Source organism: Schistocerca piceifrons, chromosome 6 (genome assembly GCF_021461385.2).
Source record: "Schistocerca piceifrons isolate TAMUIC-IGC-003096 chromosome 6, iqSchPice1.1, whole genome shotgun sequence".
Taxonomy (NCBI): Eukaryota; Metazoa; Arthropoda; class Insecta; order Orthoptera; family Acrididae; genus Schistocerca; species Schistocerca piceifrons.
This window is the reverse complement of record NC_060143.1, coordinates 201,603,319-201,623,844: the sequence shown is the minus strand read 5'-3', so window position 1 is coordinate 201,623,844 and position 20,526 is coordinate 201,603,319. Positions and strand designations below refer to the sequence as shown.

Below are 20,526 nucleotides of genomic sequence, written 5' to 3'. Positions count from 1 at the left end.
GCACTATTTGTGACTAACACCTACAAATGTAGGGTACTAGTATTTATCAGCAACATATTTCACACTACGATGCATTCATAATTATTAAAAATAAATTAAACTCAGTGGTACTGTCATATTGTAGTACATTCACTTTGTTTTAATTCCACAGCTATGCATGTTAGTGTCCACACCACTGAAGTGCCAAACTGTCATGTTTCTCTCTTAATTCATTCATATATGAATACCATCCAAATGTACACTCCAACTAAACAAGATTTACTTGGTGTGAGTGTTTTCTGTGTGTAAATGATCACCTCCAATGAGTCGGACAATACATTTCAAAGTAAAGTGCAAAAGATTATTGTTCAGCTTAATAGAAAAACTGAACACAAAATAGATCAGTTACTGATATTAGGTACATCCACCTTTGAGAAAATAACAGCATCTCCAACAGGTAACATATTCTGGACTTCAAATTTACAATAAGTAGCAGATATATCTGTCCCATTATAAATGGAAGAAGGGAAGTTTGCCGGCAGTATGAAAAAGCAGGAGGTTTTTAAACTTTCTAATTAACGTTCAGGCACAGCACAAGTTATCACTAATTGTTTGCCTTCTTGTGTTACTTCTGCCCCTCTGTACTATGTTCTCCATACTTCCGTTACTCTGCTATAAAAAAATTGCTATTTGAGAATTTTATTTTGATATGTTCTACACTGTTGAAGATCTCTTCAATATGGCTCTACAGACTGAAAGTTCAGTTGCACTGAAGTTCTCATTTTTATAACACCTATAGCTATAAAACTAGACCTCTGAGTATTATTTGTGAATGTTTCAAGAAGCCATCAAACACTCGTTTGTTCCATTGTGTGTTTTTATCTGTATGCTCTTCAAGCCACTAGCTTAGTTTCAAATTACTATTCATTTGATGAGTAATAAGCCAAGACACTGTTGAGACTGAAAACTATTCTATTAATGGGAGTGAAAAGCTTAAAAATTTGTGCCACACTGATGCTTGAACTCAGGGTTTTGACTTTCTGTGATCAGTGCAACTACCAACCCAAGCAATTCTCACCGTTAAACACAAGATTTCAGTTTGTTACGAACTTCACTGATTTGTCCTTTTATAGTAGTTTTTCCCTTCCCCAGATCACCCAGACTCGTAACTGGCTTGTAGTCCTCTATGTGAAGTGTCGTTCGACTAATTTTATCTGGTTGATCACTGCGTAGAGGACTGAAGAATATTAGTAGTTTCTGTCCTGAAGCCTGGTTCATAGAGTTTTCTAAACAGGTTCTCAATACATAACTGAAAAGTCTAAAATTGCAACTAATACCATCTGCAGTGAGCAGCATTAGTCATATTACATTTCCATAGGGGAACACCTGTATAATTTTTGAAAAACTTATACAAAACTACCTCACACTGCCCATGGAACCTATCCTCACACCACAGCAGGCTGGATTCTGTCCTGAATAAAGATTTACCATACACAGGTGCTCAATCAAACTCGGCACATTGAGGACAGTTTCCAAGAGGGCTATGTAATGGGTGCCATTTTCCATTGACCTTATGGCTGCAAATGACACCATCAATCTCTGACTCATCATGCACAGTGTATGTGCTGCAACTAAAGACATTAATCTTACAAACATCAACAGAAACCTGCTCCACAATCTGAGGTTCTTAGTGGAGTTTTAGGGAAGATAAAGCAGAGGGAGAAACCGGAGGAATGGCCTGCCACAGGAAAGTGTGCTGGCACCACTACTCTTCAACCTACTCCAATGATCAACCCCTCCCTGCAGGTATAAGTAGCTTTATATACATAGATGACAGGTCAATTACAGGACAAGGGAAAACATTTTAGGAGGTAGAACAGTGCCTGTATTATCAAAATAACCAGTTGAAACCAAATCCAACAAAAACACGAGTGTATGCCTTTCACCACCTTCAGAACAAGCAAGCTGACAGAAAACTACAGATCAAAAGGAAGGGACTGCTATTAGAACATTGTTCCAACCCCAAATACCTGGGTGTAACATACAAACAGCACTGCCTTAACATCAAACTAAAATTTAGCATAAGAAATAATATCATTCACAGCTGATAACTCTAAATGGGGAGCCAAACCCAGGATTATCAAAACCTCAGCATTTGCCCGCAGTCACTCTATTGGGAAGTATGCATTCCCAGTTTAGTATAGATCAGCACACACAAAGCAAGCTGATGTTGCCCTCACTGAGACAAGCAGAATCACCAACGTATTTGTGAAGCCCACACCTCAGGACAATATCCATCACCTGGTATTGCCCCTTCAGCTACTGAAGAGAGGCAACAGCTTTTAAATAAGGATTTAAATCAGCAGAATCAGAACGCAAACTCCTCTTCAGTCTTCGACCGGCTCACCAGTGATTAAAATTAAGACGAAGCTTCCTGAGATTGATGGAAGATTATGAAGAGCCTAAAACCAGAATAGACCTTTGGAGGAAGACCTCAAATCAAGACTGTATGGAGCAGAAAGAGGAACTAGCAACAGTATGCGATGAAACTGGGGGACCCTCGAAGGCATGAAACAGACTACATACGGGTACCACAAGGTGGAGAGAGAGTCTCAATAAATGGGGCTACTCCACAGACTCTAACCTCTGCAAACCACGTTTCATAAGTACACCTGTCCACTGTGCCCAACCAAATGCGCTGTAGAGGATCTCATGGCAGCAAAGCTGCAGTTGATGCCACCCGTTTCTGGGCAAGAAGTGTTTAGCTTTAGCTTAAAATCATGATATGTATTTCCTATTTTCATATTTGATGTACTGTAATCTTTACATAGTTTTATATCTACAATTATACATTATGTTTCTTTGTATATATATTTTATGTGAGAATGTTCTACAGATTATAATATGCAACTTTGTGATGTTTCTGACATGAGTAAATAAGTAAATAAATGAGGGGAATACCAGGAATTACTTCAATGCCTGTAGGTGATTCTCCATCCAGGAAATGTGCAAAGTGTCAGTTGTCACAAGATTTTTGATCCAATACCCACCTTGTAGCAGATCACTAACACATGCTTGTGCGATGGTGCTTGGCTCAGAGTCAAGGTGGTTTGAATTTTAATGGTGGATGAAATTTGATTTTCACTGCCAATAGTTTACCGGCAAGGGGTGGAGGGGTGGTGGTGTACAGTTCATGATCACCAGTTTTTGCACTAATGACCTGGATGAAATTTTAAACATCCCTATAGTATGTCATGAAGTGAAGGCATATGACATGGTTGATGGTGATCCATCCATCGGATTGGGATTTTAGACTCGGCAGACCCCATGGTGCTGTTTGAGAAGAATAGGCTATTTGCCAGCACCAGGATTCACCCTTTTCCATCTATCATCATCATCATCATCATCATCATCACCATACAACACAAAAATACCATTACACTCACCTACACTCTACAAAATACATGTCTGACACAATTCTCATACATCAATGAGGAAAGGGGCCAATGTGGATGGAGGAAGAACACCCCTTCCTACAACAGGCAGGTGACTCCACCCAATGAAATAACCCTCAATAAGCCCATACAACATCTATAGTTTTTTGATCCAGTTATGAAACTGGTTAGATATACACTGCTAGCCATTAAAGTTACAGTGCCAGGAAGGTTACTAATGCATGTGCAGTATAGTAGGAAGAATACTTGGTTAAATTAGTAGGTGATCTGGAAATATTCAGGATGTGAAATTTAGTACACAGAGTTGCCACCTCTGGCAGCAATGATGGCTTTAATTTGGCTGGTCATCAAGCTGAACTGAGGTTGGATGACAGATGTGGGTACATCATTCCACGCTGCTTCAAGTCTGTGGCAAAGTTATCAGTCATAGTGGTTCCTGAGTGGTGAAGTGTATTGTATTTCCATCAAGCAGTGACGACATTCCACCAGTGGCCAGTGATATGGAGGTGGACTAGATTAGTCGCCTCGACTGGGGCCACAGAGTAGTCACTGAGCTGCACAGTGGTAGAGGCCATCAGAAGGAGCAGCTCAAATGGACAATCCCTTCAATTCTTCTACATATATATACTCCACAAACAACCACCACACCAGCACATGGTGGAGGGCACCCCGAGCCACTGCTAGTCATTTCTTTTCCTGTTCCACTTGCAAATAGAGCGAAGGAAAAATGTCTTAATTTTAATAATCAACAGGCCGAGGCAGTTTCAGATAAATTTACAGTCTGGCGATAATTAATGGATTTGTAGTTTTAGCTTGACGATGTCCACTACGAACAAACGGAAGTTACTGTTAGTCTGAAGAAGGTTGGGTTATCCCGACTGAAACCTAGGTAAATTCTAGGTAAACAGTGCAATTGATGCTGTCGATTATTAAAATTAATACTTATACAGTTGCTGACAGGGCCGCGAAATGTTGAAGATATTTAAGGAAAAATGCCTGTCTAAAAGCTTCCATATGAGCCCTAATATCTTGTACCTTATCTCCGTGATCCTTACATGCGATATATGTTGGGAGGTAGTAGAATTGTTCTGTAGTCAAAATCATACACCATTTCTTTATATTCCTCAACAGTGTTCCTCAAATAGAATGTCACCTTTCCCCCAGGGATCCCAATTTGAGTTGCTGAAGCATGTCCATAAAAACTGTGTGTTGTTCGAACCTACCAGTAACTAATCTACCAACACACCTCTGACTTGCTTCAATGTCTTCCTTTAGTCTGACATGGTACAGATTCCAAACATTCAGGTAGCACTCAAGAATAGTTTCCTTCAATTCTCCCAATATATCAGTGTTGACCACTTGCCTTCCCTACCACAATCCTCACAAGTTCATATGTTTTCATATTGCTTTGCAATGTTGTGACCAGATATTTAAATGAGGTTTCTGTATCAAGCAGGACACTACTAATGCTTCATACATCCATAGTTGAAATGGAGGACAGTGGGACGTCAGCTGGTATAAATTTATATTAAAAATGAAGAAATTCCTCCAGCTGTATTTAAGGTGTCGATTTTATTTTGGAAATTAGTTTCAAAGTTGTAACAATGTCATCTTCACGCCCAGCACTTGTTGACGTCAACTGTGTGTGGCTGACACTAGAAGTCAGTGGTGAGATATGGACATGCTCCATGTGGAAGGTGGGTTGTAACTCACTTCTCACCTTCCACACTGAGCACGTCCATATCTCACCACTGACTTCTAGTATCAGGCGTATGCAGTTGACATCAACAAGTGTTGGGCTGAAGATGACGTTGTTACAACGTTGAAACTAGTTGCCAAAATAAAATAGACACCTTAAATACAGCTGGAGGAATTTCTTCATTTTTAATATAAAACTACTAATGCTGTATCCAAATGATATGGGTTTTGTTTTTCCTACTCATCCACATTAACTTACGTTTTTCTACATTATGAGCTAGCTGCCGTTCACCACACAGACTATAAATCTGGTCTAAGTCATCTTGTATCGTCCTACAGTCACCCAATTTCAACACCTTACCATGCACTACAGCATCATTAGTAAACAACTGCAGACTGCCCGCCAAATCATTACGTATATAGAAAATCACTATCACAAGTGCCTGGGGCACTCCTGTCGGTATACTGTCTCTGGTGAACACCTGCATCGAGGACAATGTAGTGGGTCATATCTTCGAGCTACACACATATCTGTGAACCTATTCCATATGCTTGCACCTTGTTTAACTGCCTGCAGTGGGGCACTGTATCAAACACTTTCCAGAAATCTAGAAATATGGAGTCTGCCTGTTGCTCTTGATTCATAGTTTGCAGTATATCTTGGCTGTTTTAAAGAAGTTCACACCCCACCATAATAAAGCACTCCTTTAAGCATCATTAAAGTAATATCTTGACTACTTTACTTTGGATTTGGATTCTGATTTGTTTGTAACTGGGACAGTTTGTTTATTGTTTACAATGGCCTTTGTATCCATTCTGGAATTTAACAGCTTGCAACTTCCTGGGTGAAGTTGTGCATTGTCAGTTCCAAGCTTGTATGGTTTGTGATCTGCAAGAGTTTCAATTTTACTCCAATCACTGATTGGGGGACTCAACTATTGTGCATTTAAATAACAATTTGCGTTTGTCCAACACGATACAAAAGTGGTGACAAGGGAGTTCAAATGTGCATCCTTCCGTTGGAAGAGTTTATGGAATTACTGAAGTAGTAGTTGCAATTACATCAACTGCACCTGAAGCAGCAGCAGCAGCTTGCCAGCCAACAAGCTCCATCATTCCCAGCTTTCGCTAGTTTCGACAGGACACAATGGCACTGGGAAACATATTTGCATCATTTTTGCTGTACCACCCAATCTTGCTGAATTGAAAAAACACCCTGCGTCTTTCCCTTGTGACATCACAGTCCGCGACTGCAAACTTAGCAGAGGTATGCCTTAAGTTTTCATTAATGGCAAAGCAATGATAACCACAAACATTACTCAACCTATTGCATCCAGTGTCTGGGAGTCCAGTATCACCAAGCGCACCCTTATTACCACTCAGTCACCCTAATCTAGGTTCACACATTTTACGACAAGCTGGACAGGATGTCGGGCATTGTTGGCCATATTGGTCATCAAATGTTTGATGTCGTGGTAGGACAAAACCAGCTGCACCATCATACAAATCAATTTAGCCTGGAACAGCAGCAGATTGTCATGTTTCCAGCTACGCAGAATGTGCAGGACCAAGCATTACTGGTTTTGTGCCCATACCCACCAGCACACTGCAGCATCAACAGTGTGTTCTTTCTCTGTGATCGCTATCGATCAGCCACCTCTGCCCTGTTAAAAGTTCCACCCACACCAAGTGTTTCAGTGGCAACAACGAAGTCCTGACAGAGACAGAGAGCAGCACATGGAGACAGAGCCAGTTTCAGGGCTTTTAGCTCCTACAGTCCCAACAGCCGGCATCAGCACAGCACACTTTTCAGTAGGCCACTCCACTGACACCCCCTCCCTCTGTTGCCAGTGTTGAATGAAACAGATGTCATGATCTCATTGTCACCTAGTATGCTGACCGATCCCTTAGTCGGGATTTCTGCACCTCCTGCTCCCCCTCCATTGTCAATCCCATTATTTTTTGGACCATTTCTGAATCAATGCGTCAATTAAAAGGGAGATTTTGGCCACCATACCTAGAAAGCTTTTCATCTTCCTCCCAATCTCTGCAGTATCATTGTCAGACCCTATGATCCTTGTGCACCCATCTCTCTACCTTGTAGATCCTACCCCTGTGACCATTTTTGCTGCAAGACTTGTCCTATGCACCCTCCTACCACCACCTATTCCAGCCCTGTAACTGGCAAAACATATACTATCCCAGGGAGAGCCACCTGTGGACAACATGACAATAGTGATCTCGGTGTCTGTTTCACCAAATGTGCCATCTGAATTCTTCCCCCAGACAACAATTTTTCAGAACTCCGCATGAGAACTAGCACTACAACACATGTCCTTGGTTCTCGTGAACCACCTGGCCTTAATTCACATTAATTTCCTCCATCTCAGCATTTCTTCACAGTAACTACTCTTTTCTTCACTCCATTTTAGTTTTGTACATCTTTTGTTGTCTTACCTGTCTATTTTTCATTGCACCCCTCCTTCCCTCTGTTAGGTACAATGCACTTAGCTTTTCACTCTTATTACCTCATGTATGATGTTTAAGCAGTAATCTCTGTCTTGCATATTATCCTGTCTACCACCTTCAAGCTCTCACGTTTTCAACTTTTGTCCACTGCAGCCCCCAATAATCAGTCTTTCCTTCTCATCCCGTCCGGTAAGTCTCCCCTGACCGGGCTTCTGGGTGACTTTTCTGAGCTGTATCCCTTTTCCCTAAACCTCTCCAGTCCTTTTCCTTCACTCCTCATCCTTCCCCTTTAACTCTTTTGACAGAAGAAGGAGCCACTGGCTCCAATAACTTGTAAAAGTTAAACTATTTCATGAGTGTGTTCCCCTGCTGCTGCTTGTTGAGTAGGTTTTTTTTATCTATCCATTTACATTATATTATCAATAATTGATTACTTTCATTGTTGCACCTTCATCAAGTAGTGACAGAAATATTTCAATTCTATTGAGCTTTGGACTTGGATTTCTATTTGCATACAACTGTGATTATTTGTTTATTGAATACATTCTTGAATTTATCAGCTGGCAACTTCCTAGATGAAGTCACACATCAGCATCACACAGCATGTACCATTTTGGACATGTTCTGCAACAGTCTGAACTTTACTCTGAGCACCACACAGCAGGACTTGGACAATTGTGTGTGTAAAGAACAATCGGAGTTTGTATCCAGAACGGCACAAAATCATGCAAATCTCTTGGCAACCCATTTTCAATGGACAACAGATCTGCAGAATGTGCTGGCCAGTGCAACTATCAAAATGACTTACTTCAGAACAACAGCTGGGCAATATGTGATCCAGTGTTATTTGGTTGAAAAATAACATCATGAAGACCTTGAAGATAGGGGACAACAACAAGTTTTAACATGGCAGAAATCTAATGTCTGCTGTCCAAATTACTGATTATGTGAACCAGATGTGATACCAATGTGCATCCAATGCCATGTCAGAACATCACACCACGTGGTGGTGGGCCCATATACTGATGACTAATATAATCTGGCAACATTCATTCTCTCTGCGGCCTCCACATATGGATACACCCATTGTGAAGCTGTACACAGGACCGGAAATCTTCCAAAAAGGTGACTTGGTGTCACTCCTGTGTCCAGCTTTATCACTGGGCACACCAGTCTCACCACACCTCTCTCGGCTGCTGTATCAAGGGGATGCTCCAACAATCATTGCCATGCTGACAATCAGTGGTGCTCCACATGATGTTGCACTGTGTGTGTGGATACTTGTCTTTCTGAGAAGTCAATTTCCTGACACAAGCTCTGTGTCATGGCTGAAGGATGCTGTACAAAAAAGCAAACAATATGCATGCCCTCTTGGGCACTAAAAGTGTGTGGCCATTAAGCTACTGAAACTGCCGAGTATGGCCTTCCTGAATCCATCAATTCCATATTTGTTTAACAGTCATAGAATATTGATCAACGTGAGCAATAATATTAAGGAATCATTGAAACGCCGTTCGATATGCTATGATGTTGCTGCTGTCAGATTTCTACACGTGCTGCTTCTGCTTGTTATATGAGGCATAACAGGATCTTCTCGTAAACAACCAACATTCAAATGGGAGCTCTGAAAATGAAACCCACTGCAGAATTGTTCCTCCGATACAGAATGCAGATGGCATTACTCCCTACCTGCTTTGTGTGGATGCACTGCAATGGTAATCAACTGCATACACTTCATGTCAATTTGACATTGGCTTCATACCATCTTCTTGGTGTAGCATTTTTAATGGCCAGCAGTATAGTGCTAAAACATACTTTCTTTAAGTGCCAATATGGCAGTGAATAAAAAGCTTTTTGGAAGCTTGGAAACAATGAAGCAACCTTGTTTTCTCTATCCATCACATTGAGGACCACGAGTGAGGAATGTGAGTTGGTTTTGCACAATTAATGTGTACAGGACTTGTGCAATTAGCCTACCATGAAGAAGATTATTTTGTATCAAGTATGTGAAATGAAATGATCATATGGCATTACTTACCAGGAACCCCATCTGAGGTTGTTTGTACCAGACAGATCATTATGTATGAATGGAGAATATGTTCTGCTAGAATATGTGAATGATAGAGGATGGCAGCTCTGTGGTTCAGTTCTACTGAATTTTTTGTAAGTTAGGTATGGCCAGTGTTCTTTTCTAATTCTGTTTTTACAGGTGGCTGTTTCATTATAAGAGTTCCACTTTAAATTACCATTGTTCCAAAGTACAATAGATTTTTGTAAAGAGTGGTACAAACTGACCAGACTTGTTTTCTACTGTAATATAGATTACCCACTGGGCAACAGTTTTTCTTCATAAAATTGTTGTATTCCAATTCATTATATGCTGCAAAAATTCAGTCTCCCAGTGTGACCCCAGCTTCCTACTACATTGAAACTGATTATGCACAAACATGACTAGGTATCAGTGATACTATTTAGCTGGCAACTTCCTCATGGATTAAAACGGTGTGCCAGAACAAGACTCAAACCTGGAATGTTGCCCTTCACTCTTACCAACAGTAGTACATAAACATGATCCCTCGACCTCCCCCCCCCCCCCCCCCCCCCCCTCTACAGTGTCAGTTGTGCCAGTACCTTTCTCATACTTCCCAGACTTCACATAAAATAAATCTTACTGGACTATTCTCCTGAAAGAAATAACACTGTGGAGCCATAACCTAAAGGTCATTTCCAGAATAAATCTGGAGAGGCAACTTATGTCAGTTTCATGTTGAATGGCGACATAGTTTTGGTATTCTATGACGAATAGCTCTAGGTAGAGATCTCCAGTAGTCAAATCCATTAAATATGTTCTGACTTTCTTCAAACTGATACTGAATTGATACATCTGACTGAGTTGCAGTTAGGATGTAAGTTTGGTTTGCAAAGATTTTTCTAAGGGGTTAGGGGTTGGGGCAGTTGAATGCTTCTACAGCTGGACACTAACATTTTGATATTCTCATCTATATGGAAGATTTCTTGTGGTCTGATGTGAGTACTTGAGAGTCCTCTGGAGGAACATTCATCCTGAACTGATAGGTCTTTGATTTTAAAAACTTCTTGTATGAATTCCACACAATTGACTACACTGGCTGCTGCCTCTGATAAGTAATGCACCTTGATCCATTTATGGGGAAACTGCAGTCACCAAAGCTGATAGCACAAGCTTAGGAACTTACAACCTAGACATTCATACAGTTATTGAAGTCTCTGCATCACATCTTCCCAAATAATGGAAATGAAGTAGTGTTACAGACTGTGAGCCTTATCACACACCAAGAGCAAATCTTGTTGTTTTCACCTTCTCTCAGTTTAACCCACATATCTAGACAGCAGATGCAATGTCAAAGCCTAACATCCAGTATTGGTCGGTGCTCACAATTGTAAATGAAACCTTGCATGATCTGTTGGTTGTTAAATGAAGTAAGGAAGATTAGGATTTAATGCCACACTGATGATGTCATTAAAGCTCAGGTTGGACAAGGAAGGACTAGGATACTGACCAAGTCCTTTACAAATGAAGCGTCTTTCTGTGATCGGTCCATAAAACTATGGGAAACCTAAATCAGACTGTCTGGATGGGTATTTGAACCCCTCTCCTCCTAAATGCAAGTCCAGAGGCATAACACACTGAGGATGGACCCCAAGTTTACTTGTGTTTCGTATGCCATCCATTATTGATGGATCTCAAGGTAAAGCCTGTTTTCTACACACTTTCCATAGATGCCTCTTGCTGTGATATATTTTACCTGCCTCTGATTATTTAGATGTTTACACCAGTAGTCAATGAATTGAACCTGATTGTTTTTATGTGCTTTTTGCTTATTTAGCATTTTGATTGTACATGAATAACTCAAATAGTTATTATTTTCATTTTGAAGTTCCTCCTGCTTTTAGAGATGGCCTTATTCAGAAAAAAGAAGGAAATGAAAGAATCTGAAATATTTTCAAAGCTTTTTGATGATGATTATTCAGATGTTCCTAGTGAGAATGAAGATTCAGATGAAAGTATGAATGAATGTTTTTATGGTTCTCAGGATGATTCCAGTGACAGTGACATTATTAGGATTGTAAAGAAGCATACAGTGGCAGTGTTTTTAAGGAATCCTGAAGATAATGATGAAGATGATTCTGTTCTCTTGAATGATTCGTTTTGTCATAATGTTAACATCGCATTACCTCACTTGCTCTATAGATTGTCAGTTTCCACACACACACACACAAGACTTTTTACAATACAAAAATGATTCTGAAACCTGTATGTCTTGCTTGTTTTTTGATGTCTTTTTATTTTCTTTTAGATCATTGTCTATGTTGTATCTTACCATAAGGAATCAATAATTTCCTTTCTTTCATCAGTTCACCTTCAGTTTTACAACAGTTACTGTGAAATTTTCACCCTTTCTCTCTCTCTTATTTATTTGTCTTCCTATCTGTTCTTATTATTCCCAATGTGCTTGTTCCTCCTCCCCCTCTCCTTGCACAACTGTAAATTTATGGATGATTTGTGAATTTAATTAAATGTCACTCTGATAAAGTCTTACATTTATTTATGTAATTCCTAAACAATAGGATAATACAATTCAATAATACAAATACGGCACTGATAATTTTGTCAAAAAAGAAGGCTTAAAACTTTTTTATTCTTACAGCTCTAGAAATACTCCGCCAAGTTATGATACGATCAAGAAAGCTTATAAGCCATGCTACGCTGGCTTTGAATGAAGAAGAATTGGAAGATGCAAGAGCATTATTCCAAACAACTGTTACTGAAAAAATTAGCAGAGCTGAATATGGTGAAGCTGATAAGGAAGAACAAGGTGAGTAAAGCAAATAATATATTTATGATACCCCCAGTTTAAGAATAAAAAACTACACCGTCAATGAATCTGTAGTAAAATTAGTTTAGTTTTTTTTGTGTGTAATAAGACTTCTGTGATTAAATAGTATATATATGTTAGGTGATGATATGCACAACTTATAAATGTGACTTATAATTATATAGACATCTTAATATTCATTTTATCTACAATTGTACATACTCCTGTAAATGGATATGATTAAACTATCCAAACACATAAAAATGGGTTTAGCAATGGATTGATTAAATTTTTTTTAATTAGTCTGTCTTCTGATTGACTTGGTGCAGCCTGCCAACCTCCACATGTCAGAGTAGCACTTGTCTACTAGGTAAACAATAGAGGCGAAAGTCTGCATTCCTGTCTTACACCCTTTTTAATCTGAGTACTCTGTCCTTGGCCTTTCATTCTTGTTGTTTCCTCTTGATTCTGGTATATTACCCATCTTTCCCTATAGCTCACTCCAGTTTTTCCCAGAATTTCAAACATTTGGCACCATGTTACATTGTCAAATGCTTTTTATACGTCAACAGATCATATGAACATATCTTGTGTTGTGGCTCGCCAATCATTCAAAGTGCCGTCGCGCAATTACGCACGTCCTCTACATGCGGCGCTGTCTGCCAGCCATGCAGCAGCCGTGCCACCTAAGCGGCCAGCCAGCCAGCGGCCGCTAGACTTGGACTCAGTGCTCATTCGAATGTTACCGTGTTAACATGTCTTGCTTTGTCAACTTGCTCAGTGACTTAAATGTATTGTGCCATTTTTGAAATATGTGTGTTCAACTTGATGTTATAACATCTTGACCGTTCTTATGTCTTGCCTCATTATCAAGCACTGCAGTACAGGCTGTCTGGTGCCTTTACCTTTCCTAAAGCCAAACTGATTGACCTCTAACAGAATCTAATTTTCTGCCTTACTTTTGTCGGCAGCTGGCTGACCTGTTAAACTGATTGTGCAATAGTTCTCACACTTATCAGATTTCTGCTATTTCCAAATGTGTGTAGATAATTTTCTTCCATAAGTCCAATGTCTTCAATCTCATATATTCTATGTACCAGCTTGAATAGTCATCTGGTTGTTACTTCCTTCAATGATTTAAAAAAATTCTGGACACGTGCTGTCTGTCCATTCTTCCTTACTAGATATCAAGCCCTCCAAATCCCTGTTAAATTCTGATTCTAATACTGGATCCCCCATGTTTCCATATCAACTCTCCTTTATTCTTGTGTCTTATCATCAGATAAGACCTCCCCTTATTACTGGCAATAACTCTTTCCAACTAGCCACTCTCCTGGAATTCTCAGTGGAATTCCCATTGCACTCTAGATGTTGATGTTCTTGCATTTAATTCCATCGAAGGTTGTTTTGATTTTCCTATATGCTGGATCAGTTTTTCGGATGACCATTTCTTTTTCAATTTCTTCACATTTTTCATGCAGCCATTTCGTCTCAGATTCTCTCAACTTCCTACTTATTTCATTCTGGACTTATAAATCTGTTCTCTTAACACTTTTCTGCTTGCTTCTTTCTTCCATCAATTGAGTATTCTTCAATTACCCAAGGTTTCTTCGCAGTTCACTTCCTTGTACTTATGTCTGTCAGGCCATCTTCTGTGACACTGTTCTTCTTAGAGATGTACATTCCTCTTCAACTAAACTGACTACTGTAGTATTCATTATTGAAGTATCTACAGTTTTAGAGAACTTCAAACACATCTTATTGTCAGTATCCCACTTCTTTCCACCTTGATTCTTCCAGACAATTTTCGCAATCTTTTGTTTACTCTTCATCTTTACTAAATTGTGATCTGACTTCATATCTGCTTATGGGTAAGCCTTACAACCCAGTATCTAATTTTGGAATCTTTGTATGACTATGATGAAATCCAGCTGGGGTCTTCCCATGTCTTTGGGCCTTTTCCAAATAGACCTTCTCTTCCTGTGATCCTTGAATAGTATAATATTCATTATTACTAGAAAAGTATAATATTCATTATTACTAGCTGAACTTTACTGCAGAACTCCATTAGCCTTTCTCCTCTCTCATTCCTACTACGAAGTCCATACAGCCTACTACCAAGTCCATAGTGTCCCGTAAATCTTTCTTCTGTTCCTTCCCCTACTACTGTGTTCCAGTCTCCCACAATTTTTAGGTTTTCATCTCCCTTTACATACTGAATTACTCATTCAATATCCTCAAATCATCACTCTCTCTCTCTCTCTCTCTCTCTCTCTACTGCTTCACCTTCTGCTTGTGACGTTCTCATATGTACCAGAAGTATTGTGGCTGATGTGGGTTTGCTATCTATTATGATGAGAACTGTTCACAGTAACTCACTCTCTGTCCTCTCTTTCTATTAATAAGGTATCCTATTCCTATTAACATTTTTGCTGCTGTTGATATTGCCCTTTATTCACCTGATAAGGATATCTCATCTTCTTTCCATTTCAATTTGCTGCTCACGCAATGTGGGGAATTCATCCTTAATCTTTAGTCAATGGAGGGATCATCATGACAAATTCAAGTCCCATGTCCTGCAGATACAAATTACGTGTCTTTAATGCAAAGGTTTCCATTGCATTCTGCATCCCCATAGCATTAATCATTGCTGATTAATATTTCTTTAAGGGGCAGTTTCCCATCCAACGGGCAAGAGGGTGCTCCAAACCTCTGTCAACTCCTCTGCCCTTTTTGACACGGCCATTGGCAGAATGAGGGTGATTTCTTACACCATTGCTGATGATTTTTATTCAGAACTTAACTATTGGCTGGGTTCGAACCCAGGAACCATGACTTTTGATTACTGGTTGAAGACACTACTCAAAGTCCACAGTGAACAAGTTAACTAGTATTGGAAAATAAAAGATGAATATATGGAATGAGCAGGGCAATATATGAATAAAAATAATACTAGAACATTAGAAATATGGTACCTCAGCTATGAGACATTTACATTATTCTATCATTCTGTTTCAGAAATTATGGTTGACTATGATGTCGATGATCCATCTGTGCTAACAAGAGCAGAGATTAAGACAACAAGTAAGAAGATTGTAGCACAATTTGAGAAATCACTATATGATTTCTAAGACTGGAGGTACACATGTGCAATACATCAGTAGAACATTAAAGCATGTAATACGAAACAAAACCTGTACAAAATCGAACCATTTTGTGAAGCTCATACAATTTTACATAGGCCTACACGAATACTATGAACATTGTGGAGTTTTCTGCCTGAAATAAAATTCTCAACATGGCTCACTGCATTTTCCACTTGCATCACTGACAACAATATGATACTGTGCGCACAAGGATTCAGAAATGCAAAACTTTTCAGCGTAGCTTATCCACAAATTCTATGCGCATGTAGCAGCACAGGCTGAACTTTTAGAGTTAACACTGATACTTCAGGATTATTCAGATGTTATTCTACAATATTCTTCATGTTTCCTGTGTTGGTTAGTTTCTGTATCTTTGCTATCATTAACTTTTAATATACAAATTACTCAACTGTCCCTCGATTTTTTGTGGAGATGCATGCAGCCAATTAGTGGAGTATCAGCAAGTTAACTGTCAACAATATGTGACCACTACTGAAATGCAAAAGCCAATGCTGTTCACACTGAAAGTTGTTCAGGGTTTGTTGTTTGCTTTCTACAGTTAATACAAACCTGTGTCTTGTTTATGGGCTTTCATTACAGACTAAACTTTGTTTCTACTCACTGTTGTATGCACATTCAACTTCCATTTTCTTGAGGCAGGACAGTGTTTTCAATTGTCTCCTTGTATTGTGTTCACATCCAATCAATTTTAATTGCATCTAGCCTCTGCATTTGCACAGTTTTTGTGAATATGTTGTTAACATTGTCATTTTATATTTGGGGAGTAAGTGGATGTTGTAGAATGCGAATATCTGGCATTCTGGTAAGAGCTGCCGGAGTTGGCACTCGTGTGTGTGAGGTGTGCTTGCTTGTGAATGAAGGCTGTGGCTGAAAGCTCTGTGTGTGTGTTTTAATATCGCCTGCCTGAAACTTTTCTTCTTTACAGTAAGTACCAAACTATCGTTTTCCTACATTGTGAAAAACTGATAAAAAGAATTTCAAAATGTTGGATTATGCTGTGAATTGCATAATAAGAAAGCACCCCTGTGAAATGATGCTACTTATTCAGTACTGTACTTTTCATTTCAACAGGGAAATAAGACTTATAAATTATAGAGTGCAGCAATCAGTCATGCTTTTTTTAGATTTTATTACGCAAATCCAGATTTCAGCTAGTGGCTAGCCACTCTCAATGCACTATTATCTATTCTCGATGCATGTAAGTCCCTGTTGTTTGGGCGTCAGTCACATTTCTTTGAATACTACTGAGTAGTGGCTAGCCATTCTCAGTGCACCATTTTCTATTCTCGATGCATGTAAGTTCCTGTTGTTCGGGTGTCAGTCACATTTCTGTTAATTCTACTGAGTGACAGGAACTTACATGCACTCGAGAATAGAAAATAGTGCACTGAGAATGGCTAGCCACTAGCCGAAATCTGAATTTGCATCATAAAATCTAAAAAAGGACAACTGATTGCTGCACTCTATAATTTATAAGCCACGTAACAGTCACTGAGTGCAACCACTTTCCAAATGGAAGGTACCCTGATGGAGAGAAATAAGAATTTGGCAGAAGAAGCTCCTCTCGGTCTGCCAATTTCTTAACGACTGGGGGATCCAGAATGTGCATTCTCCTCAACGTACATTTAAACACCAGGTACTAACACTGAATACAGAGAACCATTTCTCTTGCCTCCAATAGAAGAGCATTATTCGACACTGAAGGCATCATTCCAGTATATTATAATGCAGCATACTACATTTTTCTCTTTTTTTGTGAATGATGTGTGTATGAGGCAGAGTGCAAAGAATATTTCTCTCTTGTTAATGCCTTGGAAGAATATGTCTGATATGGGCATGCCATGTCAGTCATGGTTTGTACATTAATCCCAGGAATCATGCAGCTGAGATTACTAATATCGAATGGCAGCACATATTGAATGTTGAAATGTACATGGGGTAATGTTTTTTTCTCGCCAATTAGAGTTACAGATCAAAACTGTATTGCAGTTGTATTACAGAAGGCTTCCGCAGGATGAAAGAAAATACATTCACATACAGTACTGTTCCTCAGAAGTAGACATCACTACCATCTGGTTGCAAATTGTGTGCACCCTTTTGTTTCTTTTCACCAACCAATGCAAAGAATAAAAAGAGGAAATGGATCAAGCTATTGCAATTGTGTCTAAAGGGAAAATAATACTTACAAGCCCAGAGGCACTTCACTTAAATTCTACACTAAGCAGACCAAGGTTATTGTCCAAAAGACCATACATACTTTGCGGAGAATGCATTGTTCTCAATTGCCCTTGTCATCAAGGCAAATGAAAAAGATGGAGGTGTGTCTGTGCATGTGTGGGTGCTCGTATGTGTGCATGAAATAAGATGCACACACTGGGTATCTAAATTCAAAAACTGTTTGGAGAACATTTTCAAGAAAGGCTACCACCAGCAGTGATGGCAATTGTTTGTAGCTTTCTGAAGCCTTATTGGAATCCTGCATTGTGATGGAAAAACACTGGCAGACAAACGAGAGAGATCAGCTGCAGTTTAACACATGGGGCAGGCACCAGAATGTGGAAACACAAAATGGATGGAAGGGGAGGGGTGGAAAATTACCATAAATTGATTTTGGAAAGGTGATATAATGAAAAGGTGCACTACTGGCTAAGTTCTCATCTTTTGATTTCAAGGTAGCTCTAAGTGTCCAGATGGCCTGTGCAATATAGCAGACAAGGTAACTTGTGCACCATAATAGTATTTTTGGTATTCCCACTGCAAGCAATTCATCCGGTATTATTCATTTAGGGCCAATTTTTCCAGGTAGTGAATGGACAGTGCCAGTTAGTATATGGGATATGTCGTGTGTCATTTATTTATTTATTTATTTATATGTCAAGTTCTGTAGGACCAAATTGAGGAGCAAATCTCCAAGGTCATGGAACATGTCAGTACATGAACTTACAACATAAAAGTAATAACAGGTAAAAATAAATGTTCATGAACCTGAAAGAAAATCAGTCCATAAGTTTAAGCAAACGCTATCAGCAATACAATGAGAATCAGCTTAATTTTTCAAGGAACTCCTCGACAGAATAGAGGAAACTCTTTAGTTTCGATTTGAAAGCGCGTGGATTACTGCTATGATTTTTGAATTCGAGTGTTAGCTTATTGAAAATGGATGCAGCAGTATATTGCACACCTTTTTGCACAAGAGTTAAGGAAGTCCGATCCAAATGGAGGTTTGATTTCTGCCGAGTATTAACCGAGTGAAAGCTGCTTATTGTTGGAAATAAACTAATATTGGTAACAAGAAACAATAAGGAATATACATATTGAGAGGCCAATGTCAAAATACCCAGACTCGTGAACAGAGGTCGACAAGAGGTTCATGAACTCACACCACTTATTGCCCGAACAGCCCGTTTCTGAGCCAAAAATATCCTTCTAGAATGGGAAGAGTTACCCCAAAACATAATTCCATATGACATAAGTGAATGAAAATAAGCAAAGTAGACTAATTTACGTGTCGAAGTATCACTCACTTTCGATGCCATTCGAATAGTGAAAATGGCAGTATTAAGTCTTTGAACAAGATCCTGAACGTGGGCTTTCCACGACAGCTTACTATCTATCTGAACACCTAGGAATTTGAACTGTTCAGTTTCACTAATGATATGCCCGTTCTGTGAGATTAAAACGTCAGGTTTTGTTTAATTGTGTGTTAGAAACTGTAAAAACTGAGTCTTACTGTGATTTAACATTAGTTTATTTTCTACAAGCCATGAACTGAGGTCATGTACTGTACTATTGAAACCGAGTCAATGTTGCACACAACATCCTTTACTACCAAGCTAGTGTCATCAGCAAACAGAAATATTTTAGAGTTACCCATAATACTAGAGGGCATATCATTTATACAAATGAGGATCAGGAGTGGCCCCAACACTGATCCCTGGGGCACCCCCCACTTGACAGTACCCCACTCACATCCCACATCACAGCCGTTATCAACATAGTGAATAATGACCTTTTGCTGCCTGTTGCTAAAGTAAGAGGTGAACCAATTGTGAGCTACTCCCCTTATTCCGTAATGGTCCTACTTCTGGAGCAATATTGTGAGATCAACACAGTCAAATGCCTTTGTTAAATCAAAAAATACACCAAGCGTTCGAAACTTTTTGTTTAGCCCATCCAGTACCTCACAGAGGAAAGAGAATATAGCATTTTCAGTTGTCAAACGACTTCTAAAGCTGAACTGTACATTTTATAGGAAACAGTGTGATATAAAATGATCAATTAACCCTACATACACAGCCTTTTCGATAACTTTTGCAAACACTGATGGCATAGAAATAGGTCTAAAATTATCTACACTATCCTTTTCTCCCTTTTTATAAAGCGGCTTTACTACTGAGTACTTTAATCGCTCAGGAAACTGACCATTCCTAAAGGAAAAATTACAAATATGACTAAATACAGGGCTAACATGTGCAGCACAGTACTTTAATATTCTACTAGACACTCCATCATAACCATGAGAGTCCTTAGTCTTCAGTGATTTAATTATTGACTCAATCTCCCTCTTGTCTGTATCACAGAGGAGTATTTCAGACGTCAATCTCGGAAAGGCATTTGCTAAGAAATTTATTTGATTTCCTGTAGAAACTAAATTTTTATTTAATTCACCAGCAATGCTCAGAAAATGGTTGTTAAATACTGTACATATATCTGATTTATCAGTAACAGAAATATTATTACTGCGAACTGACTTTATATCATCAACCTTGTGCTGCTGACCAGACACTTCTTCACAACTGACCATATGGCTTTAATTTTATCCTGTGAATTAGCTTTTCTATTTGCATACCACATACTTTTTGCCTTGCTGATAACTTTTTTAAGCACCTTACAATACTGTTT

At 39.1% G+C, this 20,526-nt stretch overlaps 2 protein-coding genes across 2 annotated transcripts in view; one reads left to right on the top strand and one right to left on the bottom strand.

The window, feature by feature from the left end:
* LOC124802614 overlaps positions 1-15,695 on the top strand; it is a 28,694-nt gene extending 12,999 nt beyond the window's left edge. Inside the window, exons 3-4 of the mRNA XM_047263500.1 lie at positions 12,290-12,457; positions 15,476-15,695. Of these exons, the coding sequence (XP_047119456.1) occupies positions 12,290-12,457; positions 15,476-15,588 (281 nt within the window). The 3' untranslated portion in view covers positions 15,589-15,695. The remainder of the gene's footprint in view (positions 1-12,289; positions 12,458-15,475) is intronic.
* The window catches only part of LOC124802613 (zinc finger protein 771-like), a 159,540-nt gene that overhangs the window by 135,803 nt on the left and 3,211 nt on the right, over positions 1-20,526 (bottom strand). The gene's annotated exons all lie outside the window — the stretch shown is intronic.